Source organism: Amblyomma mixtum, chromosome 3, assembly GCF_055824585.1.
Source record: "Amblyomma mixtum isolate Tamu chromosome 3, ASM5582458v1, whole genome shotgun sequence".
NCBI classification, from domain to species: domain Eukaryota; kingdom Metazoa; phylum Arthropoda; class Arachnida; order Ixodida; family Ixodidae; genus Amblyomma; species Amblyomma mixtum.
Genome location: NC_143014.1, coordinates 272,333,960 through 272,360,038, shown reverse-complemented (window position 1 = coordinate 272,360,038; position 26,079 = coordinate 272,333,960). Strand labels below are relative to the sequence as shown.

The window sequence follows — 26,079 nt, the reverse complement described above, 5'->3', positions numbered from 1 at the left end:
CTTCGAGAACGAGATCCATCGTAACGCTGGCAAAACGCCAGTGCAAACGTAATCGAAGCGACTGTAGCGACGGCCGCAATAGCCGATAGATGCATTCAACGTGCGGCCGGCGGTAGCTTTCTTTTCGGCTGCTGCTAGGCCGCACTATGCTAGCCACCATAGCCGCACTGCTGGCTGCCAGAAATCACGGAGTCTGCGGTACGTCATGCGCACGTCATGTTTCACGTCGCTTAGTCATGTGTCGTCATAGCAGAATCCCAAGTTTGAATCAGAGCGGCGGGAAAAACTTTTTCAACTTCGAATCCAAATTTCTTAGAAATACATGCATCTTTCACTGCCGGCCAAGTGGCAACAAAGCCATGACATGCCGAACTATCGGATTTTACTATAAAAAAAATATTAATAGTGCTCTCCTCAGTGTCTCTTTAATAAATTCTATTTTAAAATGTTCTACCGCACTCCTTGGCACCACAGCTGGCTAAACGGTAATTTGAGTAAAGACCTATCGGTTGCCGCAAAGAAAATATGGTCGATAAAATTCAGTAGACTGACCCTTTAAGCAACGCTAAGTGATCGAAAAAGGCAACACTCACGTCATATCCGCCCACGTTTTAGCACAAAAGAAAAAAAGCGCAAGAACTCTCTTTATGTCCACAACAATTTATTTTTATATAAAACCTTCAAAGTCTTCATCTTCGGATGCGCTATCGAAAAGGCAATGCGGCTGAAGCATTCTCTTTGCACTACGTACTTGCAAAGGGTGACTAAAAAAAAACATCGGCTTCTCTTGGCTTGTCTTGACAATGGCGAGAAGCGCGACTGTTGCCATCTTTTGGCATTTCACATTACCTTTGCTTGGGCTCTCCGAAACGGCTCAACCCCGCCGTTTCATGATAAAGTTCACCTAAAAAAGTTGCGCACGGCGGTCCCCGTATTGAAGTATTAACCATGTTACAACCGCGTTATTGGTAGTAATATTTTTCGGTGAAAAAAGCTTGAACATGAGCCTGAGTAATTTCTGACCTCGCAAAAAAAAAACCCGGAAAATTCGCATATAAGACGCACCCTTGTATAGGACGCACCAGCAAGATTTTTGAAAAAAAAACCCACGTCTTATACACCGGAAAATACGGTAGTTACGATTGCATACTTAAAATTTTTAGTCAGTTATTCAAAATAGCATACTTCAGTGTTTTTGCATTGCTGACAGAGAAAAAAAATAATTGCACTTGCATCCTTTCCCAAGCAATTTGCACAATCACTGTAATATGTAAACGGCCTTCTCCTTGGCTCCCTATACTGTTACTGCAAAAGACATGCTTACCTATTCAATATATAAGGTGTGTGCGTGCGTGTGAGGGTGTGTGTTAATTGTGCATGTGTTTAACATTCACAATTTAGCACAACACTGCTGTCAAACACAAATGCTAATGGACATGAGAAGTTATGTTTCCAGCTAATTGGAACAGGTAAAATCAGTTGTAATTAAAGCAGTTATGCATTTCACAGAACAGTGAAAATGCAACAATAATGATTTATTTTTGTCATGTTTTTCACGCCATTATTAAACCCAACATAGAAATAGCACTATCTGGCTGCAAAGGGGCTAAGATATGCATCACTGGGCTAAAAGGGCATGGCTTTGTTCTAAACAGTGACAGCGGGCCATCAAGTTGTGGTTTAGCATTCCTTCCTGAGCTCATATTGCAGTTGCACAAGCCAGAATGCAGTATTGAAAACAACTATGGGAAGTTCTGCTGAAGGCCATGTCATTGTTGCCATGTACAACACAAGCTGGCATATACTTTGTGCAACTACTCCAAAGCATTCTCAAATGTCGCTGTGAATGCAAAGCAAAGCTGGTGTCTTCGTATTGCATAGAAGTCTGTGCATGCCATTCTCATTAATATAAATATAATGAGACATCGGAGCCAGTAAACTGAATTACAGGTTCAGTAAATGCAAGAACCAATTTGGAGGGTTTACATGGCCACGGCTCCCGGCTTAGGCTGAGAAAGAATACTTGTATAGTCAGGGGAACAAGGTACGATGGCCATATTATCTGGTTATCTCGAGCAAACACTAACATCCAAGCAGAATTTGTAAAATTGGATTTCCAGTAAGGGAGCTATGATGTCGTGCTATAAAATGAAATTACAAATAAGCCGTTTAAGTATGTGACAGGTATATATGCATATGTTCTCTGATACAGCCTTAAAGCAATGTCTAAAGTTATTTTGACTGATCAGTAAAATGTAGAATGGTTGAATGTAACGATGACCACTTCCCAAGGTAGCAAGCAAAAGTGAACATTTCTAACTGTTAAGTGATGTTCATACCACTTAACATATGCTGAATTTTAGAGTGCTATTAGTTGCTGACTATCAACATCTTCACCAAAATATACCTATATCACTGCCAGTCTGCTTTCAAAAAAAGAAATTAACTGAGGCATTGACAGGCAACAGAAATTTGGAAAATAGCAATATGAAGCTAGGCCGAAGAAAAACAGAAAAGCAGTGATGGCTTTTGTCGTTTCTTGCATCTCTATAATGCAACTTGAAGTTGATGGCTTTTGTGTTCAAGATGAACCAGCAGTCCTGTAAACACTATCCTGAATATATAAAAGTCACAAGCATATGTATGCATTTGCAGCATTCTCACTGAGCCATGTTATGAAGTCGATGTCTTGCTTACCTGAAGATACGATAAGAGAGAAGCACCAAGGAAAGACTGACACAGATAGGCACAGTAATGCATGCTTAGCTTTTCAGTGCATGAGTTTAGCTGGCTAGACCTAGCTTGTGCAGTGTGCAAGTTAGCCTAAATGCAACTGTATACCGTCCGACAAAACTGTTGTGTAAATCTGCCCCAATATTACTTGAAATAGATTGTGAGGATAGTTCTTACGCATAAGATAGCATTATATTGGTTTCCTGAGCTGAGCAAGTGGCTAAGCACTTTATTACAATTACTTATTTTAACATTTATTATACCTAAACAGTACTAAATGACAATACTTGAGTGGTGAGCTAACATGATACGCCAAGTAAGAACTTAATGAGTTTATTATTTATACTAATAAGAAGTAATTAACCATTAGCATCCTAATACAGCCATACCGCTACAAAGGAAAACTTTGTAGGTTCTCTTTGTAGCCTTATGGCTCCACTTGAGCGGATGCTAATGAGTAATTACTCCCTTATCACAAATCTTCACCTTGGGGGATTTACCTAATTCATTGGATGAACATCATCATTTACTGCATGGATTTCTGCAGTGACTAGCTAAAGGACAAGAGGTTAGTAAGCCCTGTGAGTTCGAAGGCCATTCCAGCCTTTTGTGACAAAAACAAAAATGAATCTTGAAATGCAGTGGCATGAGCTAACTGAGGCACAACACTGCTTGTGCGACTAGTGCAGAAGGAACCATGACTCAGAACAGATTAGTTGGTTATGTGACAATAAACAGTTTTAAAAAAATCTGCAGTTTCTGCACGACATGCAGAAATTTGAAGATTCACTTTTAGTGCTGTTACACTGGAGCTTCAAAAATAGTAGAATAAAACAAGCGCCTCAGGTCTGAACTCATTCCAGGATTCTAGTTAAGTTAGATTTTGTGGCATGTGCCATTCGAATACACAAGCTGATGCCACACAGGGGATTTGAACGCAAGCAACTTGGAAGACGGTGACACTAAGGACACGTCGAGTGTAAATATCATGGGTTGTGGGTGGGTGTATGAGGATTATTATATATTTGAACCAGTATACAGTGAATATACCTTTATCGGAAGGCCTTATAAGTTGGCAAAATGTAATGCTGACAATAAAAAAACAATATTAGTGCATTCTTAGTAACATTAGCAAACAGGCCAATTCAGGGCATGCTAAATGTTGTTTTGGAGAACTGAAATGCTGGTATTGATTGCAATATGGCAGACCCCATATAGCTGTCAGTGAAGGCATGTGACAAAACACTGAAGGGACGGTAATAATGCAAGTAATAAAAAGCTGAGGCCCAAAGGAGTGCCTCGGGGGACGTTCGAGATTGCAGGAAAAGGCAGGATGCATAAGAATTGGCAAGGGAAATCTGCCGAAAGCTGGCTGTTTAAGCTTGGATCCAGTTTAGAGCTATTGGATGCAAGTTAAAGCACGAGAAAACCAGCCTTACATAAATAAGGGAATCGCATGCTTTTTCAAAGCAAAGAACAAAAGCATCATAGGGGGATGTTGCAGTCAAGGTGCATGTCGTGAAGAACAAGAAAAAGTTGGCTATTGCAGAAATGTTTTCTAGAAGCTGGCCGATTAGGATGAAAAAACTTTATGGGCCAAAGCAATCTAGCAGGGTCAAGAGTATGAAATGTGTTTGGAGATTTGTAGCACATGCCAATAACACAAATAGGGCCATAGGTGCTGGGTGATGAAGGGTTAAAAACAGAGGGGCCAGGCTACAATAAGGCAGGAAGCTATCTGTACAGCATGCACTAGATATGCCTATACAACCTGCTTCTTTTCCCGTTGTTTCTTTCTGTAAATTTCACAGAACTCGATCATAGCATACTGTGGGGTGCACCGGTGGCAAGTTGGCATGTCGAAACTGTGCTAAGGGACGACGACAGAGCAAGAATTGCTACCCTGTGTAGTGATGTTGTTACCATCGTCTTTGTTCCTAGCGTAGCTTTACCAGCTCCACAGGGCTTATTTTTCAGTCTACAAGTAGTCATGTTTGTAGCAAGCAGTCACAGGCAAATGAAGGTGGTAGCAGACAGACATATGCAAGTGCATTGACGAGATCTTCTCAAAGCTTCGAGAATGTCTTGTTAAACAAACTGCTGCGGCTGACCCCAGAAGCGCCGCTGAACAACCGCTTAACACCAATAAAGCCGATTTCGCAAGCAGCTCTGCAACAATAGCATTGTGAACACATCCAGTTTCGTGCCACTGACCTCCGGATCGAAAAGGACCATGAGCAAAATCAACAACAGACACTGTCATTGCCTGTGAGGTGCTTCAAGACCACTGTATTTTTATGATTGCAGTGAAAACCAACATCCCACTTAAACTGAATACTGCCAAGCATTTGTCAATATTGACTTAACACAGCTAAGCAAAAAGAGAAAGAAAGCAATGGCAAAGGTTTTCTCAATATTTTTTTCTTCTTTTTCATCAAGACTCGTTATGCTCAACTTGCTCTGTGGACAGTTTTGATTGCATAAGCTGCTGCCACACTTTTTTTTTGCGCTACATCAATTGAAATGCTCATGAAAAACAGACATGAGTTGGCACATATTAGAGATTTGTACACTGTCAATCAGTCGTGATTTAAAAGCGGCAAAGATTCTTGTTTGTAATCGCGTAATACCATGTTGTTACAACCTAAACCGCTAGAGGAAGTGTTCAGTCACCCATTCATCACGCCGATATGTTTATTGCAGGCAAATGTGCGCACAGCCGGCAGGAAATAAAAAGAAATGAAGCTCCCGAATTTGCACTGCACCGATGTTTTCACACAGGTTACAGTTTCTCCGGCGAGTCGTAACCCGAGCACCCATCATCACAAAACGTACTGAATGGAGCACCAAAGGGCAGAAGGATGGCGACATTGCTATTGTCGCCGCAAAACAGTCCTACGGCCGTGCAGCCAAGCTCGCGTCGCGTCACGTCGCACACACGGCAATTCTCAAGCACAGTGCCAACACGAATCGCGAACAAAATGGTAACGAATGCGTAGCCAGCAACGTCATGTGCACGCTTCGGTCGCGATCACTGCAACCATCGCAACGAATGCGACTAGCTGCACAACGCCACGTTCATTTCAGAATTAGGAAAGCACGGCGTGCGTAGTGAGCTCTCGAAGGTGCACATTTCACTGCCTTGACGTAAAAGCACTCGCTTCGATCGCAATCACTTTCACTAGGCGGACACTAGTCACTGTGCTAGGCAGCTCATGCACGCACAGAAGTTCACCGTGAGCAGCTGTTGCTCGCCGCTGTGCGTGACGATCCTCGCAGGAATTAGGAACGCTTGCACCAACCACAAACAGCTCCATATAAACACTTCGTGACACCGCCAACGCGTAGGGCTTGCGTCGGTTCGAAGAGGCGCTCTGTCAACTACATCAGCGTCGATTTCAACTCTGGAAACTGTCGCTACTCGCCGCTGCTGCACGCGGAGAAGTTAGCAGTCGCTCTAAACACTCGTAATATCAACATGTGGCCAATATAGTATGCATCGCGGCATAGCTGCCACCACTACAGCCACGACCTATGCCTCGCTCCCCAGTTCAGTCGACGGACGGCCATCTTGCCCCGGCAGGAGCGGATGCCTACGTCACGTAAAAAGCAGCCAATCGCTGCAATTCGGTCGCCAGGCGGTTCGCTCGTCCGCCCGAAAGTTGAAGTGGTTGAAGTTCACCAACTTTCCTCCCGCCCGCCGGATGGAGCGGTTGTCTATTGTCTGGTCGGGCGGTCCGCCAGTCCGCCTGCCTGGCGGATCCGCTCAAAAGCGATCGTACAACGGCCTTTAGGGCTTTAATCTCAAAGCCCCTCAAAGGGGCTTTAATCTCAAAGAGATGGGAGCGCCATCTCTCGGGTGGTGGGAGTACCGCGTTTGTTTTCCCATGGCCTCCGTGACCAGCACAGGCATCGGTACTTTAACATCGCGCTTGATCTCAGAGGCCACGATTGCTCTTCGCCGCGGCGCCGATTGGCTGCGCTTGGTCACAGTTTGCTGCGCGAATGGTTAACGTTAGCTCGCGCCTCGCATGGTTTGCGCCGGGGCCGGCTGCTTCTAGCCGCGCTCATCTACGAATTGCGAAGTCCGCGTGCGCTCTACGTCTGGGGTACGTGAGGGCAGGATGCTCGAGGTTGAGCTTTTGGCTGTAAATATCGGAAAAAACTGGAAGCCCTTCTTTCCGCGGTTTAGAGAAACATAACGTACCGCTTGTAGTTTATGTTGATAATATTCCTCGGGTGGGTAATATGCGGTTGTGCTGAGTAATTACCAAGTCTGCTTCGTCGGCCTTGTCCAGACCGCATCTCTGTTGGCCGTTGACGCTGACCTTCCTTGTAAGGTTGGCGATGTGAAGCGCAAAACTCTTCGCTTCGAGCACCTCTTAAACTGGGGGGTCGCAGTTGAAGCACTACATTCCGAGAAGTGATGGCCCCTTAGCGCTCACCTCACAGAACTGGCTGCACCTGAACCGAATACAGCCGAGAGGCTTGGTTTGGTTTTTGGTTTTATTGGGGTTTAACGTCCACATGCAACTCAGGCTATAAGGGACGCCGTAGTGAAGGGCTCCGGAAATTTCGACCACGTACATGGGGTTCTTTAGCATCGCATTAAATAAATTTTTTACTTGGCTAGTTTTAACAGTTGTGTAAAAAAAAAAGAAAATAATAACAGATTTCTTAGAAGTTCAAACACCTACTGAATTCGGTAGCCTCGGCCTGGGTGCAAAATGCTATCTACGTCGCAAATTCACCTCGTTACATAGAGAATGTGATGCTTGCCGCCGCAAAGGTCCCGGCCAGGGATCTTTGCGTCGTCAGCCGCGTGTCGCCGGCAGAAGACACGCGGTGATGCGGCGAATTTCACGTGGTGGCCCGCGGACAACGCTGCCCGCATATAAGCGAGCTGATACGAAAGCAGTCTCATGGACCCTGCCGCTTCTGTGTCGATAGTTTCTCTTGTGATGTGCATTTCCCACCGAATCCATGCTGCTACCCTATAGCGAAGTAAATGCTGCAAAGCGACACCGAGCGGGATATGATTCGACAAAGTCAAATTCTGAGAAGCGGCATTTTTTCAAGCCGGCAAATGACCCTAAGGTGCTGAAAACATGGACAGAAGCAATTCCGCGCAACAACTTCAAGGCAACGTCCAAAACTTATAGTGCGTGACCTCCATTTCCTGCCTGAGGACATCAACTCCTGCTTCCAACACGTCATTAACGGTCAAACCGTTAGGATTCCTCGAGGTAAGTGGACGCTGAAGAAGGGTGCGGTGCCACGTATTTTCACGAACAGGTCGGCTCATCTCTCAAGCAATACGACAAGGAAGTCACCCGAAGTTACATCTGTGGCTTCCGCCAATGTTTTCGCCTGTTAGAGCAAAAGAGGAGCAGAAGACGGCTTCGACGTTCCGGAGAGCGCCGAACATCTTGAGGTCGCCGCTGACAAACGCACGCTTGAAAATGTACCGTGGTTTTCTGCTCTGCAAAACACACCAACGTTTGACACATGGTGCGTAAGAGCCTCAGCCGATGATGTTATTATCTACAAGCTGGAGGAGCGTGAAGGTGTTGTAGTAGTACAGAAAGCTGTAGTTGTGCGAAACAACTTGTCTGTTGATGTCAGTGCACGAGGTGTGCTTGGCCGGAAAGGAGCTACGTTGAAATTACATCGAAAATTGCACTTGCAAGCCTGAATGACGTGACGACGTTTCTTCAGTACACTGACTTCCTGAATGTTTGCACAGGGTGTGAAAGTGAGCTTTTCCCTAGCATTTCAACCTCAACGACCGTTTTGAAATCTGATAGTGTATGGCACAGTAAGAAATGCATGGTTCTCTCTGAGCACACCTTGTGTACTCCATGCAAGAAAATGAAAAAAATTTTTGAGGACAGAGTGAAGCGCCTGGCAAAAAAGGGCATGAAGTCTCAACGCAAGGCGCGATGGGTAATTAAGAACCTAAGGAAAAGAGTCATTAGGGCATCTGCTTTTCGTGAAAAAGCGAAAAGGGAACACGATGCTCTAAAGCACCGGATCTCGCAGGTGTCACCAAATGTCTTGGAGAAAGCACTGGAAAAAATACCTGATGCACAGCGGGAAGCCTTTCGCACAGCATTTCAAGCTGCAAAAGCAAAAACGCCTAAGGGAAGGCGCTATAGGTCAGAATGGCTCGTGACATGCATGCTCTTACGAATTTCAAGTCCGAGAGCGTACAAACTCATGGTAAAGATGAAGCTCCTGCCGCTTCCAACAACCACCCGGCTAAGTCAGATCATGCGTGGGATGACCTGTGAGTTCGGGTTTAACAAGGTAGCTCTCGCCAGTGTCGGAGCGTTCATGATGGACAGATCAGATGTGCAGCGCTGCGGAACATTAATACTGGACGAAATGAAGGTGCGGCAGGCTGTTGCTTTCAACAAGCACACATATAAGAATGACGGCTTTGCGAATTATGGCGATGGCCACGATTCAACTATAGCTGCTGACCACGCACTGGTTCTTATGTTCGTGCCCCTCTTCCACTCCTGGGTTCAGCCCATTGCGAGTTTTGCAACAAAACATGCAGCACCTGGGAAGGTGTCAGCAAGGCTCGTTCTGGAGGCCATTGTAGAGCTTAGCAAGCACGATGCTGTTGTCGTTGCCGTTATAAGTGATGGAGCCAGCACGAACAAGGCCATGTGGTCCCAGTTTCGCAAATCAGGCAAGCTGCATGCACCGAAGCACAAAGTGGACCATCCGACTGTACCTGGGCAGCACCTGTACTTCCTTTGTGATGTCCCGCACATTATAAAGTGCATCAGGAACCATCTTCTTCATCATAAGTACGCAATGGTGAGCTAAAGATTCCTTTTAACAAACATTCATTGTATGTTTTCGAAGAAGTATTTGTTTTCGATCTGCAAGTTTTTGCAAACTTGCAGATCGGCGAGCACAAGATCAACTATGACCACTACCGGATACTACAGGAGGTTGATGGCAAACAGTAGCTACGCGTCGTGCCTAAACTGACTAGAGAGCATGTCAGCCCTGACAATATGAGAAAAATGAATGTCCGGGTGGCTGTTCAGGTAAGTAAAGGTGCTGAAGTGTGTACTAAATTTACAGTCGAACTAGAACTCTTTGGCGCGGTTGCGACACATATTAAAGCACTGTATTCATTGCTGTACTGCAGTCGGGCTAAGGGTCTACCAGCGGCTCAAGCAGCCTGGACTGGAAGAATGTGATGGCACTAGCGAGTTCACGCTCATGGTGAACAGCCTGTTTGATGCTTTAAACATAAAACTGCCTCGGTTTGGAATAACAAGCTCCTCGAAGGAAATGGAGGTAAGCACATATAAACGAAACATCTCGCAAATGGGTGCAAATTTTCTCTAACATTGTGGAATGTTTTTTTCCTCCTGGTTCACCTCCCAGGTCATCCAGAAGTTATTTGATGCACTAAATCTGACGGAGAGGAACCACATTTATCAAGGAACTGTTATGTTTGCTTCGCAACCTTCCACTGAATCTCTTCGTGTTACTATTGCGTCAGTCCTAGACCTCACGAAAGATCTTTTATCCGAAGGAGCATCTTATGTACTTACCGGAAAGCTGAATCAGGATCCTTTCGAGGTAAGCAGTACAAACGGGAGCAATTTCTTCTTTCTTTTACTTGTGGACTCTCATAAGTTGAGCTTAATTACTTAGTTCGAACATGCAGAACACCCCGCAACCATATTGAAAATGGTCCCGTTTATTAAAACTGCGTGTATATATATATATATATATTAAAAATTTTCAACCTTCTTAGAGTTGGAATGCCTAAGAATCGACTTCATTGTACGTTTTAACTTAAAAAAAAAGTCATGCATCTTATTTTTCAGAGGTTTTTTGGGCTGACCAGAAGCTACGGAGGTGATGAGGACCATCCCACTTTGACAAGCTTCCCTCACATATACAGGCTGTTGAGCTTGTACGCACTGATAAGCGCTTGTGTTGGTAGCAGTGTGATAGAAGAACACACATTCGTTCTGGCCACTGTTGAAGAGACGATGAAGGCTGGGAGAAAAGAACGGCTTGCATCACGTGAGCAGCTTCAGAAGACCATTGAGGGGAAGTTATCTGAAATCTACGCATCCACAACAGTCAGGGAAAGCGTCGCTTCCGATCACGGATATTACACACCATCAGCCCAGGATTGCGTCATACACTACTTGTGAGGTTACCTCGTAAAATCCTTTTTGAAATATGAGAAGTGTCAGGAGTGCATCAGTAGCATTCAGTCTTCACATTCAGAATTCCCAGAGGCATTTCTCACTCTAGGGAGAGAATTCAAGCAGGGGAGCCTCAAAAAGCCATCATGGGAACTCTATAACATGTTCCGCGCTATTGAAATCAAGATTTCGCCGATGCTGCAAAACAAGAGCCTCTGTTCAGACACTTTTTGGGCTCTCCTTGATTCGCTCAAAGACAGCCATGTGACAAGTGTTGGCTGCCCCTCTCACAGAGATAGTACAACTGCAGAGCTTTTGCATTCTTAGATAGCACTACGCATGCATTTTGCCACTAAAAATGCTTGCGAAAAGCTCAGCGCTTCCGAAGTTGTTGCATCTGCAAGAAAGAAAGCAAAACTGATGTGAAAAGTTGAAAACTTTCCTTTATTGACTTGATCACTGAAAGTTGCACGTCTGTAAATAAAACTTAGCTGATGGGTAAAAGCCACTAAATCTTGTTTCTTTCATTTTTTCTTGCGTCACATGCACTTTTTTTTCTTCAGCCACCTTCTCTGTTTTACCGTGTCGAGATGAAAATACAATTGTGCTGGTGGTTGCGGCATTTTCTTTCAATAAAGCGATCGGTATTGGGAGCACGGCAGCTTGACTTCTTGAAGCCGTTTGCAAACGCGTCTTTAACGAGTCCGGCTAATGTTACTGCTACAAATGCTACTAAACCGTCTTTTTTTCGTTACAAAAAAAGATCAAGGCGAAAGCTACGTTTGTATTCCTTAAATACGTTGTTTTTTTAACGGACGCGAGCAGTCTCCTGCTGACGCTCCTCAAGCTGGGAGTAACAGACGACGCGCTCATCCTAAATAGGGTGCCTCGATGCCAGCGCCGCCGTCCGGCGCAGCGCTGGCATTGAGGCACCCTAATCCTAAAGCGACCGCAGCGCCACCGCCTAGACGGCGATCGCGTGGGGCCGCTCTGCTCCCTGGCTCGCACTTTATGGCTCGCCAGCGTAGTTTGCCAACTGTCCTTATCTAAAAACGTTGGCAGTTACGGTGTGTGTTTGCCGCGCTGCGCACCTGTGGCGCTACTGCCGCTGTGACGTCATATCAGCTGTAGATTATGTTTTCTTTCTCTCAGTTGCAACAACATCAAAATCAAAATATAAAAAAAATCACCCAAGACCATGGAGGAAGGAAAACTAAGGAGAGGCCCTTCGTATTCCCAATGCATTGGCGAGAATGTGGCGGAAGTGACGTCAAAATTTAGGCTTAAAAAGTTGGGCCACTAGCAACGTTGTCGTTGTTGCTAAGAGAACTCGGGCCACTAGCAACGGCGTACGGCATCGTTAGCGTAGATGCTGCTAGGGGCCAGAGTGTTTCTCGGTGGCGGTGGACGGACTTTCGGCATGGTGTGTTCGGCCTTGCGTGTTAAAGTCTACATGCCTGGCGTCGTGACGTTACGCACGCATCTAAGGTTGCTTTTTAATGCAGCAAATAACCACTCATTTGATATTTTGTTCGTCAAACTTGGTGTCGTTACGCGGAGCGATCGATGCGTTGAAATGAATCTCGCGAAAAGGTGGCACTCCGGAACCGCGCTTCGACACACGAAGAAGCGTTGATTGTTTGGTCAGCGAACTTTCGCACCTCACCAAACAGCACAGAAACATGAAGCCGCTCTCGGCGATGCTGGACTGCGTTTCGAAGGCCACACGGCGGGTGTACTGTAGCCCGAGGAGGATGGTGAGCTGAGCTATAAGCGGCGCGCAATGTCGTCTTTCTTCGCCTGGCGTCGGAAAAGGTTCACCGCACCTGTGCGCCGGTCTGTGTCTAGGTGCATGTTTACGGGGAGGGAGGTGTAGGAGTGTAGCGGCGAGCGGCGCGGTTTTTTTTTTTATACCTTTCTTTTACGAAGCGCTTGTGAGCCGCGCGCGATCCCCGCCCCGTAGCTCGGTGGAGAAGGAAGATAGTGAGGAGAGCCGAGCCAACTTCCGGTTGCGGGGCGGCTTCACAAAAAGTGACGTCAGGGCCTCTCCTTAGCTCTTTCCTTCCTCCATGCATTAAAGGCTTCCGCCTTAAAAGTGCAAGCAGTATTGCTTTCGCAATAAAAACGCAGCGCCTCCAACTGAAGGAACGCTGTGCGCCGCGTCTACAGGTCACGCGTGGCTGCCGGCCGCCGCTGCGCGACGACTCAAAGCGTCTTGGGCATAGAGGAAAGAAGGAAAAGAGGGGAGGCTGCTATGTCACATTTTTTGAAGCCGGAAGCGAGGGCTCCGCCATGACACTTGGCCGTTTTCTCAGCCAATGGCATGCTAGCGCCGCGAAGATCAACGCGAGCGGCGCGAGCAGACGATTTCGCGCCGCGCCTGGCTGTCGGCAGCTGTCAGACACGGCGGAAAGTGAGACTTCTGCTCCGATTGACAACAAAGACGCTGCGATGCCCAGCTGCTGTGTTCCTGGGTGTCGGTCGCGCACGCCAGGACAAGAACCGGGCGTCACTTTCCACACGTAAGTATACTGCATTTTGTTTTCGTATTTAATTGACTGCGTAATGAGTAAAATGCATGCTCCCAGAACATAACGCACGACACGGCGTGAACGTGGTATTCGTACCGCCCTGGCCTTATTGGTGGCTCTTTGTCCGAGTGCAGTGAATAGTATTGTTTTCAAACAGGTTTCCGAAAGATCCAGAGCGAAGGAGGCAGTGGACTGAGGCCGTTAGACCAGGCCAAAGCGACTGGGAGCCAGCAAAATGGACCTGCGTACGTTCAAAACATTTCCTGCCCGAGCACTTCGATCGGATGTCGACGCTCGTAGTTCGTATACGTGCGGATGCCGTCCCCCTTCAGGTGAGGAACCACCTTCTATACATTCTCAAGAGATTGGAAAGAAATGCTCTTATTGAGAAGGTGCTTTATTATAGCTTGACTGCATAAGCATGCGTTCAATAGGATGTTTTAGGTGTTCGTGCAAGAAATAGAACGATTTGCGAATAAATGGCTTTAGCTAGACGTTATGATCGAGTAGCGCGGCTACAGTATTCCCGCACTGATAAAAAGTAATTGTGTCATTATACTCCTAAACTGGCTGCGGTTTATATATGGCTCTGGTGAAATTCTGCTTACTGTACATGATAATTTATTTATTTATTAGCTTACGCACTCCCTCATTAGAAGAAAATAAAAAAAGAGAGAGCATCGTGCACACCACAGTTTCCTTGGGGCATCATTTCTATTTAATTATTACTTGTAGTGTGCAAATGTTTGCGCCTAGCAGTAGGCGGTGCATTTTTTGTTGTCATCTCGGCCATAGCACCTGGGAAGTGTCACTGTTTTATAACTAAGAGAGCACTGTGATTCCTTAAAACTATAGTTCGTTTACAAAGGAAATCACAAAGAAGTTCCATAAGGCAAAGAGCACCGTACGTATTTGCTCGCGTGATTTGCGCACGTTTTTTCTTTAATTAGGGCTCAAAAAAGAGGGTGCGCAATTTACGCGCGAGCGAGTTATCAGAACACGTCCTAAAGAAAAGATTGGCACCCCTCGCCCCATGGCAACAAGGCTGACTCGTCCCCCCCCCTTCCCCCTCCCCCCTTCCCCACGCTATAGCTCCCCGCGGGGTGGCATGACATGACGGCACGTGCTTAGCTCAAAGCAATAAACGCGCAAAGATTCAATCGCGAAGTCAGCCGTGGGAGGAGATAACGGGCAATAAAACGGGGCCCTTGCGTGGACCTCCTCCATGTTTGCAAACAAGCGAGGTGGCGCTGCAGTCGCGAACGGGCTCGCGGTAGGCAAGAGGCCAGGGAGTGGCGTCGAGTTGAGGTGGTGCAGCGCCGGTTTTCAAGGCTTGTATGCGCGTTTTGAGTTTCTGAGAATCATAACAATGGTTGATGATTTCAACTTAGTATTCCTCGAAGTACACGAGCTCGCGTTGGCCATGTACGGCGTATTTCGACACGGTGTGTATTGTATTATGGCTAGAAAGCGCTGCAGTTGGTTTCTACCCCAGGCATTCAATAAAATGGTAAGTTTTTGACACTGAACTAGCAAGAATGATTTTACCTCGGGACAGTGCTGAGGGAAGCACTGGCGTTTTTTCGGCAGAGCCGACGTGCGCTCACCGTCTGTTGACACGTGTCGCACAGTGCGAAAAGTGGGGACAGCGTCGATCGTGTCCCGATCTCATCTGTCTCGCGTAGCCGCTCTTTTTAGCCGTCAGATCAGGCACCACCAGGCTGACTTCTCCCCTTCTTAAACTGGTCGATTTGGTGAAAAGTTTGGATTCCTGAAATTATATTTCTTCCAGCCCTGGGTCTTCTGTTTGGCTACTAAAAATTATAGGAAAATATTAAGTAGAAATTCATAAAATTACGGTTTTTAGATCTGTGGTCGTCAAAAATTGTGAGGTAATGGCGTTTCTGATGGTCCTGGCACATCGCGAATCCTGCGGGTTTCTGACGACGGAGTACCACAATGGTAATATCACTACGCAGAAGAGGGATCAGAGGTTTCGTTGATTTCAGTGCGGCATTTCTTTGACCAAAGCGAAAGCGAAGAGGCCATAAACGAGGGAAAAAAACTTAAAGGTTTGTTTTGTGATCTACCACATTTTCTGATTGGCATCACTCACCCCTTCGTAAATTTGTAACGAATGGAAATAGAATGATTCTATTTGTCGCGAACGATTCCAGAGACATTGAGGAGAGCAATAAATCTCTCGACTTTTTTTTGCTACAGGAGCAGTAGTATGGTAGTCATTTTTGATAAGAAAGGTACTGCGAGTCTAAAGAAAGGAAGTAATACCGCCATCATAGAGAATAGGGCGTTGGCAACGTGCTGGCATAAAAAATTTCCGCATTTTCTACTTAATTGTTCAAGACCCGTGGTGACTTGACGAGGGTGTTAATTATAATTATCCAAAAACTTTACCAGGTATAGCTGAAAATAAAACGCATTGCTGAAATTAGCAAAGCAATTTCATATTTGCACCAAATTTGAAAACACTTTTCATTGCCTCATCCCCTGTCAATCTCGCTACGTGCCTCTATTGGTAGTCCGCCTGCGGTTGCTTCTTTCCAAACAGCCTTCGCGATCATGTACTATTTCATGAAGAAGCTTATGACACATATGATATGCATGATGCAATGAAAGTACGCTGTTCGAAGCAACGTTAATCTATGAACGTTGGTTCGAAGCATGCCAACGCGACCGTGCAAGATTGTCACAACTTACCAGACTTTTCTACTACAATCAAATAATTATGTCGTCCATGTTAAGAAATATTTTGAAGTATATATTAAATGCCCTAAAATGCGTCATTACACGTTCGTATAACTTCTGCACACGTAAACATGCTGTGCTATCAACAAAATAACGCATTCCTCGGTGGAGAGTGACCCTGCCGGCGCCCGTGCACACCAGCTCAGGGTGATAAACACGTTCGCAGCTACATACATGCTTTTTCTTTTCCTTGCGCAATTTTAAGCGTACCATGCGGTTGTTCAGGTGAATGAGCGCGGCAATTTCCGTGCTATGAAGTACGTTGACTGGCAGCGCCGGTCTACACCCAGACTTCGCGCTTTTACTACCGTGGCTCATTTCCTAATGCGGCATTTATTTCCGAGAAACCGATTAAAGCTAATCTAATTTTTCGTTTTATGATACTACGCGGATCCAACAGCGACGCAGCTGGTCAGTACATGCTGCTTCTGCAGTGCGCAGCCACGATATGCAGCCGCCGGTAACTGCAGCAGCTGCGGTAGGCACGGCCAGGTGGAACCTGTTTTGCCTACCACGCGAAAGTCGCTACTGACATCAGCGCCACCGCATCTCCGTGACGTCGCGGGGTGAAGGAGGTGTGGATTCGGACGCGCGCGCAACTGTTCGTCCGGAATAGCGACCGCCAGCGCGAGCAAGCCGGGTAAACGGCACAGTTCGCACCCGCGTACATGCTGGTGGTCTGGCTCAGCACAAAATGTGCGAGTAGTTTTTTTTTTTTTTTATCGGGTTAAAAGTGTGAAACTTTTTGGGGTGCATAATCTATGTGCGGGCGCAAATTACGCGAGTAAATACGGTAAATGTCATACACATAAGGAAAAAGGGAAGCATGAGACAAAGAAAAAAAGACAAAACACAGGCAGAAAGCTTGGCCAAATGTTTAGGGTAATCCCGTTTTCTTTTGCGAAGTTTCTGTGGAAACAATTTATAGCTTTCCTTTAGCCGCATAGCTGCGCTTGGGTGGATGCCAATGAGTATAATTAGCTCCCTTATTATACAGATACGGCAGTCTTGCATATATAATTCCTCATACACATACCATACACACTTCATGGGGTATAGCTGGGTGAGCCTGAGAGAGACATCCCACTCTCCCTTCTCAAAAATATGGTAAGCTGCTGTACTAACAATGCATTTCTCTACTCTTCCTTTCTTAAGAAATGGGTGCACTCTCGCCCACCCATGGCTGAGTTCCATATTGACAGTCTCAGATTGGTACATCTGTCTGTTGAATTACATGCATCTTTTTAGCTAAGGCTGGCATTCCACCGAACATGTGATGCACCTCGTTATTGATTTACAGCAGGAACCCCTTTCACAGCAGCCAGGCGATGGCACAGCTGTTGTTGCCACTGCTCAGCATGGCGCCCAGCAAGCACTAACACAAAGTCACACATCTCCAGCGTCTCCACTGCAACAGGTATTTTCAAACAGCGCTGTTTTGTGACTACTACAGCTATTCGAAGCATCACAGTGGCTGTGTATATTTTGGAGTAGGAGCTACAAACACTGCTTCCTGGCACGGGCTCACCAGAAGATTTATCCAAATCCCATGACACACTAGTCATCATATTTCTTAACCCTTCAGACAGCACTCAAAACAGTCTTAAAGTATGATGCCCCACCTCCATCTTTCACTAGCTGCTTAAAGCTGAACACCTTGTATGCTTGGTACATGATGTATGCGTTAACAGACAAAGAGGGCAATATCATTAGCAATATGATTAAGATATCAAATAGCCAGAGACACAAATCTATGCAGTAGCCAATGCAATCAGAACGTTAATGAGAGAAGCCACAGCGCACAGCAATGGGACATCCCGTAGCAGTAAGAGAAGAGGAAGTAACGGAAGCCTTAGGAGGAATGAAAAGCGGGAAAGCAGCTGGTGAGGATCAGGTAACAGCAGATTTGTTGAAGGAGGGAGGGGAGATCGTGCTAGTAGAACTAGCCATCCTATATATGCAATGCCTTGTGACCTCGAGAGTACCAGGAGCTTGGAAGAATGCTAACATTATCTTTATTCATAAGAAAGGAGACGTAGGACTTGAAGAATTACAGACCGATCAGCTTACTGTTCATTGCCTACTAAGTATTTGCTAAGGTAATCGCTAATAGTCAGGGCAACCTTAGGCTTTAATCAACCAAATACTTAGGCAGGCTTTCGTAAAAGATAGTCAACAATAGATTATGTTCACGCTATCAATGAGTGATAGAGGAATGCACAGATTATAACCGACCCCTATATATGGCCTTCATTGATTACGAGAAAGCATTTAACTTAGTGGAAACCTCAACTGTCATGCAGGCACTGCAGAATCAGGGTGTGGAAGAGTGTTATGTGAAAATATTGGAAGATATTTATAACAATTGCATGCCTACCATAGTCCTCCATATAGCCAGCAATAAAATTCCAATAAGGAAGGGTGTCAGGCAGGGAGACACGATCTCGCCAATGCTATTCACTGCCTGTTTACAGGAGGTATTCCGTGGCCTGAAATGGGAACATTTGGGGATAAGAGTTAATGAAGAATACCTGAGTAATTTGCGATTCGCTGATGACATCGCCTTGCTAAGCCACTCAGGACAAGAACTGCAAAGCATGATCAATGAGTTAGACAGGCAGAGCAGAATGGTGGGGCTAAAAAATAATATGCAGAAAACCAAAGTAGAAACAGCAGTTCGCAATTGGTAGCGAGGTGCTGGAAGTAGTAAGAGAATATGCCTACTTAGGGCAGGTAGTGACCGCTAATACAGACCATGAAAGGGAAATAACTAGAAGAATAAGAATGGGTGGAGCGCATATGGCAGATTCTCCCAGATCACGAATGGCAGTTTACCATTATCCCTCAAGAGAAAAGTCTACGACAGCTGTATCTTACCGGTACTCATCTATGGGGCAGAAATGTGGAGGCTAATAAAGAGGGTTCAGCTTAAGTTAAGGACAACACAGTGAGCTATGGATAGGAAAATGACAGGTGTAACGTTAAGAAACTGGAAGTAGGCAGAGTGGATGAGGGAACAAACGTGGGTTAATGACATCCTAGTTGAAATCAAGAGGAAGAAGTGGTCTTGGGCAGGGCACGTAATGCAAAGGCAAGATAACCGCTGGTCCTTAAGGGTAACGGAGTGCATTCCAAGAGAAGGCAAGCGTAGCAGGGGGCGGCAGGAAGTTAAGTGGGCGGGTGGATTAAGGAGTTTGCGGGAATGCGGTGGCCGCAGCTGGCAAAGGACAGGGTTAATTGGAGACATGGGAGAGGCCTTCACCCTTCAGTGGGCGTAGTCAGGCTGATGATGACGATGATGACATTCCTCCAGAATAAATTTTTTTTTACAGGCACCTATGGATGTCGCTGAAAGCCAGGAGACTTTGGCAGGCCCATCACAACAGGTATTTTACAAAATGCCATTTTGTGACTGCATCAATTCGAAGAACAACAGTGTCTGCGTTTATTTCGCAGCACAAGCGACCAAAAACAGATTTCTGTAACAGAATGCATCCTGGCACTGGCTCAGAGGAAGTTTTGTCTGAATCGCCTCAACACATTAGTCATTTTTTATAATCCTTTTGACAGAACTGAAAACACAGCCTAGCAGTGTGATGCTTTTCAATTTTTCAGTAGTTGCTTAGAACTGAATACATCTTATGCTTTGGTAGAGGCATATTTCTCAAGAATAAAATTTTTTTTCACAGGCACCTATGGATGTCACTGAAAGCCAGGAAACTTTACCAGGCCCATCACAGCAGGTGTGTTACGATATACCATTTTGTGACAGCAACTGCTAGAAGATTGATAGTGTCTGAGTTTATCTCACAGCACGAGTCACGAAACGGGTGAATTTTTATGTAAAAGAAAGCTTCCTGGCACAGGCTGAGAGGAAGTTTTGACCAAGCCACCTCAGCACACGAGTCATATTTTTATTCCTTCAGACATAACTCAAAACGGTCTAGTAGTGTGATGTTTCTCCACTTTTCACTAGGTGCTTAAAACTGAACGCTTGTTATGTCTCAGTACACACACATTTCTCCTGAAAATTTTTTTACAGTCATCTATGTATGTGGCCACAATGCTGGACATTCAGCCAGGGCCATCTCGAGCCTTTCAACTTGCACCAGTAAGTTTCATATCGTCCTGTGTGGTTTCCATCCAGGTTTATTCACTGCATGAGGTAGGATGTCGTTGCAATTCTGCAATGTAAAGTGCAGTAGAACCTGCAGTTGTTTGTCAGGCTCCGTGCTTACCGGAGACAGTAGCAGAGTGCAGTAGGTTCTGCAAAGATCCTTCATATAGGATGGTACCTTTTTGTGGAACCACATAAGCACATTAGTAACTGCCACAATATTCTTTCATGTGCCTTCATTGCTTATGATCGTTACACAAATCAATATAGTCATCTCGTCAGAGTTCCACTACAAATAATCTGTCAGTATCAAGAAAAATTAGGCTATGCAAGACATACTCCACCAGGTCAGTGATATCTTTTCTACAAAATTTTCTCACCTTATTCCAAACTGGTTTTACTGATTTTGGACAAGGTCATTGACAGCTATGTAGAAAGTATTCGGTGCATACTGGCATGCGTGCTACATGAAAAATTTGTACTGTCATGTTTTCTTCTTTTTCAGTTGTTCCTTGTATAAGTTTTCATGAAATACTTCTTATATGGGTACATATGCCAACCTCTTTAACGTCAGTTCCAGTGGGCATTCAGAAAAGGAGATTGCACGACACAAAATTTAATGCAATAATTTTTAAAGCTGTATGTATTCACGCTTCTACACAGTTGTGCTATTAACCCTGCTTTATTTCTGCTACACTTTGAGTGTATAATAAAAATAAAATGTGTAGACATATAACATTACCTAAAACATGCTAGGTGATATGAGTTTAACAATGTGCGAGCATTCTTCTTTTGCAGTGACATCGAAAGGCATTGAGTACATATGCACTGAAGCTGTTGCATGGCCCAGTAGCGGGCATGCCGAGTAATTTTGTGATTAGCCTCATGTCCTGCTTTCCTTCTTATGCCTTGATGCACGGCGGAGGAGAACAGGGCAACAGGCATTCAAAGGTGGGCTGCATTACTAAAGAGTTTATCTTATGCAGGAACTTCTGACTTTGCCAACCGCCCCAGCCTCTGTTGGGACGCCACGAAGAAGGAGGCTAGCAATGGTAAATGGACCTTTCAAATGTGCCTATTTCTGAAGAAGAATTCAACACCATGAATGTCAAATGCTTGTGCATATGCCAAGAGCGTATTTGATAGCATGAGTGGCCCATCCACAGCATGCATTATTAGCATAATCTTTAACACAGCATGTGCAGGCACCCAGACTGTGTGAATGGACTTAGCTTGATTTCGCCGTGGCAATTTTTACTAATATCTACTAAATGATCTGCACGTATATTGTATGCAATGATGAATCAATAAACCAATGCATTTTTAAGTGTGTGAGTGGCCTGCATATCAAGCTGAGGAGCACATTATGGAATCTTCTTCTTGGCCACCTCTCCATCTACCAGAGGAGAATCGGTCAGTCAGAGCTTTATTTATTTATCTATTCAAGTACCCTAAGGGTCCACTAGGGGCATTACATAGGGGGAGATGGGGGGGACTCAAAGCGGAACAAAATTGTTTTAAAAACAAAAAAAGCAGCGTAGGTACGGCACTCAGGTGCAAGTCGAGAAACATCATTGCCAAGTAAATATTCTTACAAAAATTCACAAAGAAAAAATAAACAGCAGGTGCGAATTAGTCATCTGAGAAATCAAATTTTGTTACTGAAAGTGTGAGGAATCCATATAAGAAAGTGATCCTGACTGAAATAACAAAGACTCTGTTATCATGACAATCCTAGAAGGTAAATCATTGCATTCTTTCATCATTAAGGTTACAGGTGAATTTTTGTACTTTTCCATCTGGACAAGAACAGGGTTACCCTTGTAGGCATTACCGGCTTGATGCGAGGTGCTGATAAAATATGTGACAGGGCAAATGATCTGTATCTATGGTACAATGTGCGAGAAAAAGATGATCAAGTGAATTTTCTGTGCATTGTGAGTGATGGCATGTTGAGCATTTCCATCACAGGTGAAACACTTTGAAAGTAGGACGAGAAGACTAACTGAGCTCCTTCATTCTTCTTTTAATGGAACATTCAGTGTGCTTTGTGTTTTATATGTGCACACTGTTGTAACTGTGGTATGCAATGCTTGGGTGTGCATTGCTCTAATGATGCATTGCATTTTCTATCTCTCTTCATAGGAGGACACACCCGAAAAAGCTTACTTGAGAGCAAGGGCTGCATGGTTTTCTGCAATGCATGCTCAGTCAAGAAAAAGCATAAAAAGGCTGCAGCAAACAAGGCGGAGACTGCAAAAGAAAAATGCGGAACTAAAATCTGTTCTGTGAGCTTTGACTACGGAGAATATCCTCCTGACAGAGCAAGTATATGTTTTAGATGGCCTGGGTAAAGTAAATAAGCACCTACTTGAAAGACAAGTCGGAAAGCATGGTGGAATTGGCACTCCAAAGCAGTACTCCCCTGAACTGAGAACTTTTGCCTTAACTCTAAATTTCTATTCCCCACGAGCCTATCAGTATGTCAGGAAAGTTTTTGACACGTGCCTCCCACATCCCAGAACTCTGCGAAAATGGTATGAGACTGTTGATGGCCAGGCAGGACTGTCAACAGAAGCTTTCAATGCACTAAAAATGAAGTGTGCTGAAACAGCAAGCAAGGGGCACCGAACAGTTTGCAGCCTCATGGTTGATGAGATGGCTATTCGGCAAAACATACAGTGGAACAAACGAAACTTTGAAGGGTTTGTTGACTTCGACAGTGGCATTGACAGCGACTCTTTGCCACAAGCAAAGGCTGCATTCGTTATAATGGCTGTGGCTATTAATGGGCGATGGAAGTTGCCCCTCGGGTACTTCCTAGTTGATGGCCTAATTGGAACACAGAGGGCTAACCTTGTCATCCAGTGCCTTCATAAGGCACATGATGCTGGAGCTATGGTTGCTTCACTCACTTGTGACGGGGCGCCCGCAAATCTGGCTATGTTGCAAGAGCTTGGGTGTGATTTCCAACATGTGGGAGACCTAAAAACAACCTTTCAACACCCAGCTACCCAGGAACCAGTGGCAGCTTTTTTGGATCCCTGCCATATGCTAAAACTTGTGAGGAATGCACTGGCACACAAGAGGTACTTTTTGACCACCAAGGAAGGACAGTGTCATGGGAGCATATTGAGCGGCTGCATACTGTGCAGCAGAAAGAAGGCCTACAGTTGGCTAACAAGTTGCGCAGAGCTCATACTGAGTGCCAGCAGCAGCCCATGAAAGTTAGACTTGCTGCCCAAGTAATGAGCACTTCTGTTGCGACAGCACTAGCCGAGTGCAGGGCACTTGACCTGGAAGGTTTTTCTGGAACACAGGCAACAGAGAATTTTTTGTTGAAAATTAATGACACATTTGATGCCCTAAATTCTAGAAGCCCATATCAGAAAGGTTGGAAGAAACCTATAAATGAAAAGAACATTGAAGCTTTCGAAGGCATGTTCAAAACCACAACCCGTTACCTCTCTTCCTTGAAGGAGTATGCAAATGGAAGACGAAGGATTGAAACAAACCGAAAGACAGGTTTGTTAGGTTTTATCATCTGCATGCAAAGCCTGATTAGTCTTTTTCATTTTCTTGTCACTGAAAAACGAGTGCTGAAGTACATTCTGGCCCACAAAATTTTCCAGGACCATTTGGAACTGTTTTTTGGCCTGATTCGAGCACATGGCGGGCATAATGACAACCCTACTACACAGAAGTTTCATGCTGCCTTCAAAAAAGTGATTCTTCAAAGTGAACTGGCTGATGTATCAAGAGGCAACTGTCTGAGCCTGGACAGCATCTCCATATTGTCAAGCAGCAGTGCAACAGTTATTTCTTCTCAGGTCTTGAATACATCTGCACCAAGGAGGCAACTTCTAGACAGTGATGCTGTTCAGCAGTCTCGGGTAACAGCTGCAGACCATGACTACATCATAGCTCCAGGCTACATCAGTGAATGTGGAGGCCGAATTGTGGCTTACATGGCAGGTTATGTAGCTCATAAATTGGCTGCAAAGCTGACTTGTGAGCACTGCACAAGTGCACTACTCACAACAGAACGAGGAAACATTTACTCACTAATTAAGAGGAAAAGCAGAGGAGGGCTGAAATACCCATCAGAAAGTGTACTGAAGATCTGTCAAAAATCGGAGGCGGTGATCAGGACGGCAGTACGCGTGAACAAATTGGCATCAAGAACACTACTCACTGATCTTCTCCATGAGGTTCTTTACGCATTCCACGGTAGAGAGCTCTTCAATGAACTTCATGAGCACATGTTCGACAACTATCCACTCGACAATCATTACATACACCTTGTCAGAAGTGTTGCAGAAAATTACATCAACATGCGCTTGTTTCATGTTGGCAAGCAGGCAACCGAGAGCCTGCACACTGCTCAGGTCCGGCAGATGTTTAAAAAAATAACTCAATTCAAGGGGCAGTGACTTATGTGACAGAGAGAATTAAAAAATCAGACTTGGTTTTCGTCAGCACATGTCTTAATTTACCGTAGAGTATGAATGCAACCAGCCCATAGGGGTCCCATGCTTCATGTTGACACTGCAGCTTGCTGCCGCAATATGAGCTGAATATGTAACAGACTTTCATGTCTGATTTTGTCAGAATAAAATTCTATTCAAATGGCCGCTCACAATTAGGGTACATTACAACATGTCATACTGAGTATTGAAAAGAAAAGCTTTGTAATGTGAATGCGTCATGTACACCACCGACTTAGGCTCATGCTTGATGGCAGTCACTGTCAGTTTTTTCAGGAGTAATCAGGGCTTTGATTTAGCTTGATTGCTACTGCATCAACTAGAAATTACCTGCTTCCTAAAATCAGATTTTCTTCTTTTGTGGTAAATGAACAATATGCACATTTTAAAAAAGGTCAGTTAAGTTATAACATCAGTACATGTCCAGAGCGCAAATGCTAGTTCTTGTTCATGAATCTATATGCTGTAGATTCACAGATGGACATGTACTATTGGTCACTGATGTTCAAGAATAGGGGCTGCAGTTAGCAGTCTCCCAGAGCTTTCTTTACAGCGTGCCTGCACTACTGTCCTTTAGGGTACAGGGTGACTGAAGTATCGTATTTTGTAAAAATATGGAGTGCATGTTTTTCATACTATAGAAGCCGGAATAATCAAGAGAGTAATTGGTGTACCAAACTTACAATTTTAGTTCTAGATATTCAACACAACTGAAGGGGATTTTGGCCTTTCAAACTAGTAGTGTCAAAATGGGGTGATCATCCCACTGCACGCAGCAACAGAGTAAGCACTAGCATATAAGTTCTAGCATATAAGGGGATTCTTTACCACCCAAATTTTTTAAGAGCAAAGATTTTGTGAAAGGACTAGAAAGCCATATTTTGCATACTTAACATATCCTGTTTTCCTTCCAGAAGAGTTATTTGTGATGCATTTTGCATTCATATCATACATGAGGTGTGTTGTTGCCATTTATTACCCAATGTTAGTTTTATCATATAGTTATTCTTTTAAGAAATGTGTTGTTTCCCATGGGTTCTTCCTCGCATTGTATATGTTCTTCTTGTTGTATGCTACATTTGTATGCCCATCCTGCTTGGGCCAAAACATTGGCCTGCAGTATATGTAAATAAATAAAAAATATAAGTTTTGCAGCCTGCAACAAATTCATGTTCTTAAATGATGAAAACACTTTTCCACATGCACTTGGTACATATGCATACAGAGGAAAACCTTATCATTCTACCAGCCGC

General features: G+C 44.8%; 1 protein-coding gene and 1 pseudogene across 1 annotated transcript; both read left to right on the top strand.

Moving 5' to 3' along the window:
- The first annotated feature begins 7,716 nt into the window (after nucleotides 1-7,716).
- On the top strand, nucleotides 7,717-11,351 carry LOC149354861 (uncharacterized; annotated as a pseudogene).
- A 2,025-nt stretch (nucleotides 11,352-13,376) lies between these two features.
- On the top strand, nucleotides 13,377-21,424 carry LOC149354860 (uncharacterized). The gene is made up of 7 exons (XM_089577560.1): nucleotides 13,377-13,447; nucleotides 13,614-13,788; nucleotides 17,526-17,639; nucleotides 19,555-19,608; nucleotides 19,912-19,965; nucleotides 20,265-20,333; nucleotides 21,326-21,424. The coding sequence occupies exons 1-7, from the start codon at nucleotides 13,377-13,379 to the stop codon at nucleotides 21,422-21,424; spliced, it is 636 nt and encodes a 211-aa protein (XP_089433686.1).
- Nucleotides 21,425-26,079: the final 4,655 nt, after the last annotated feature.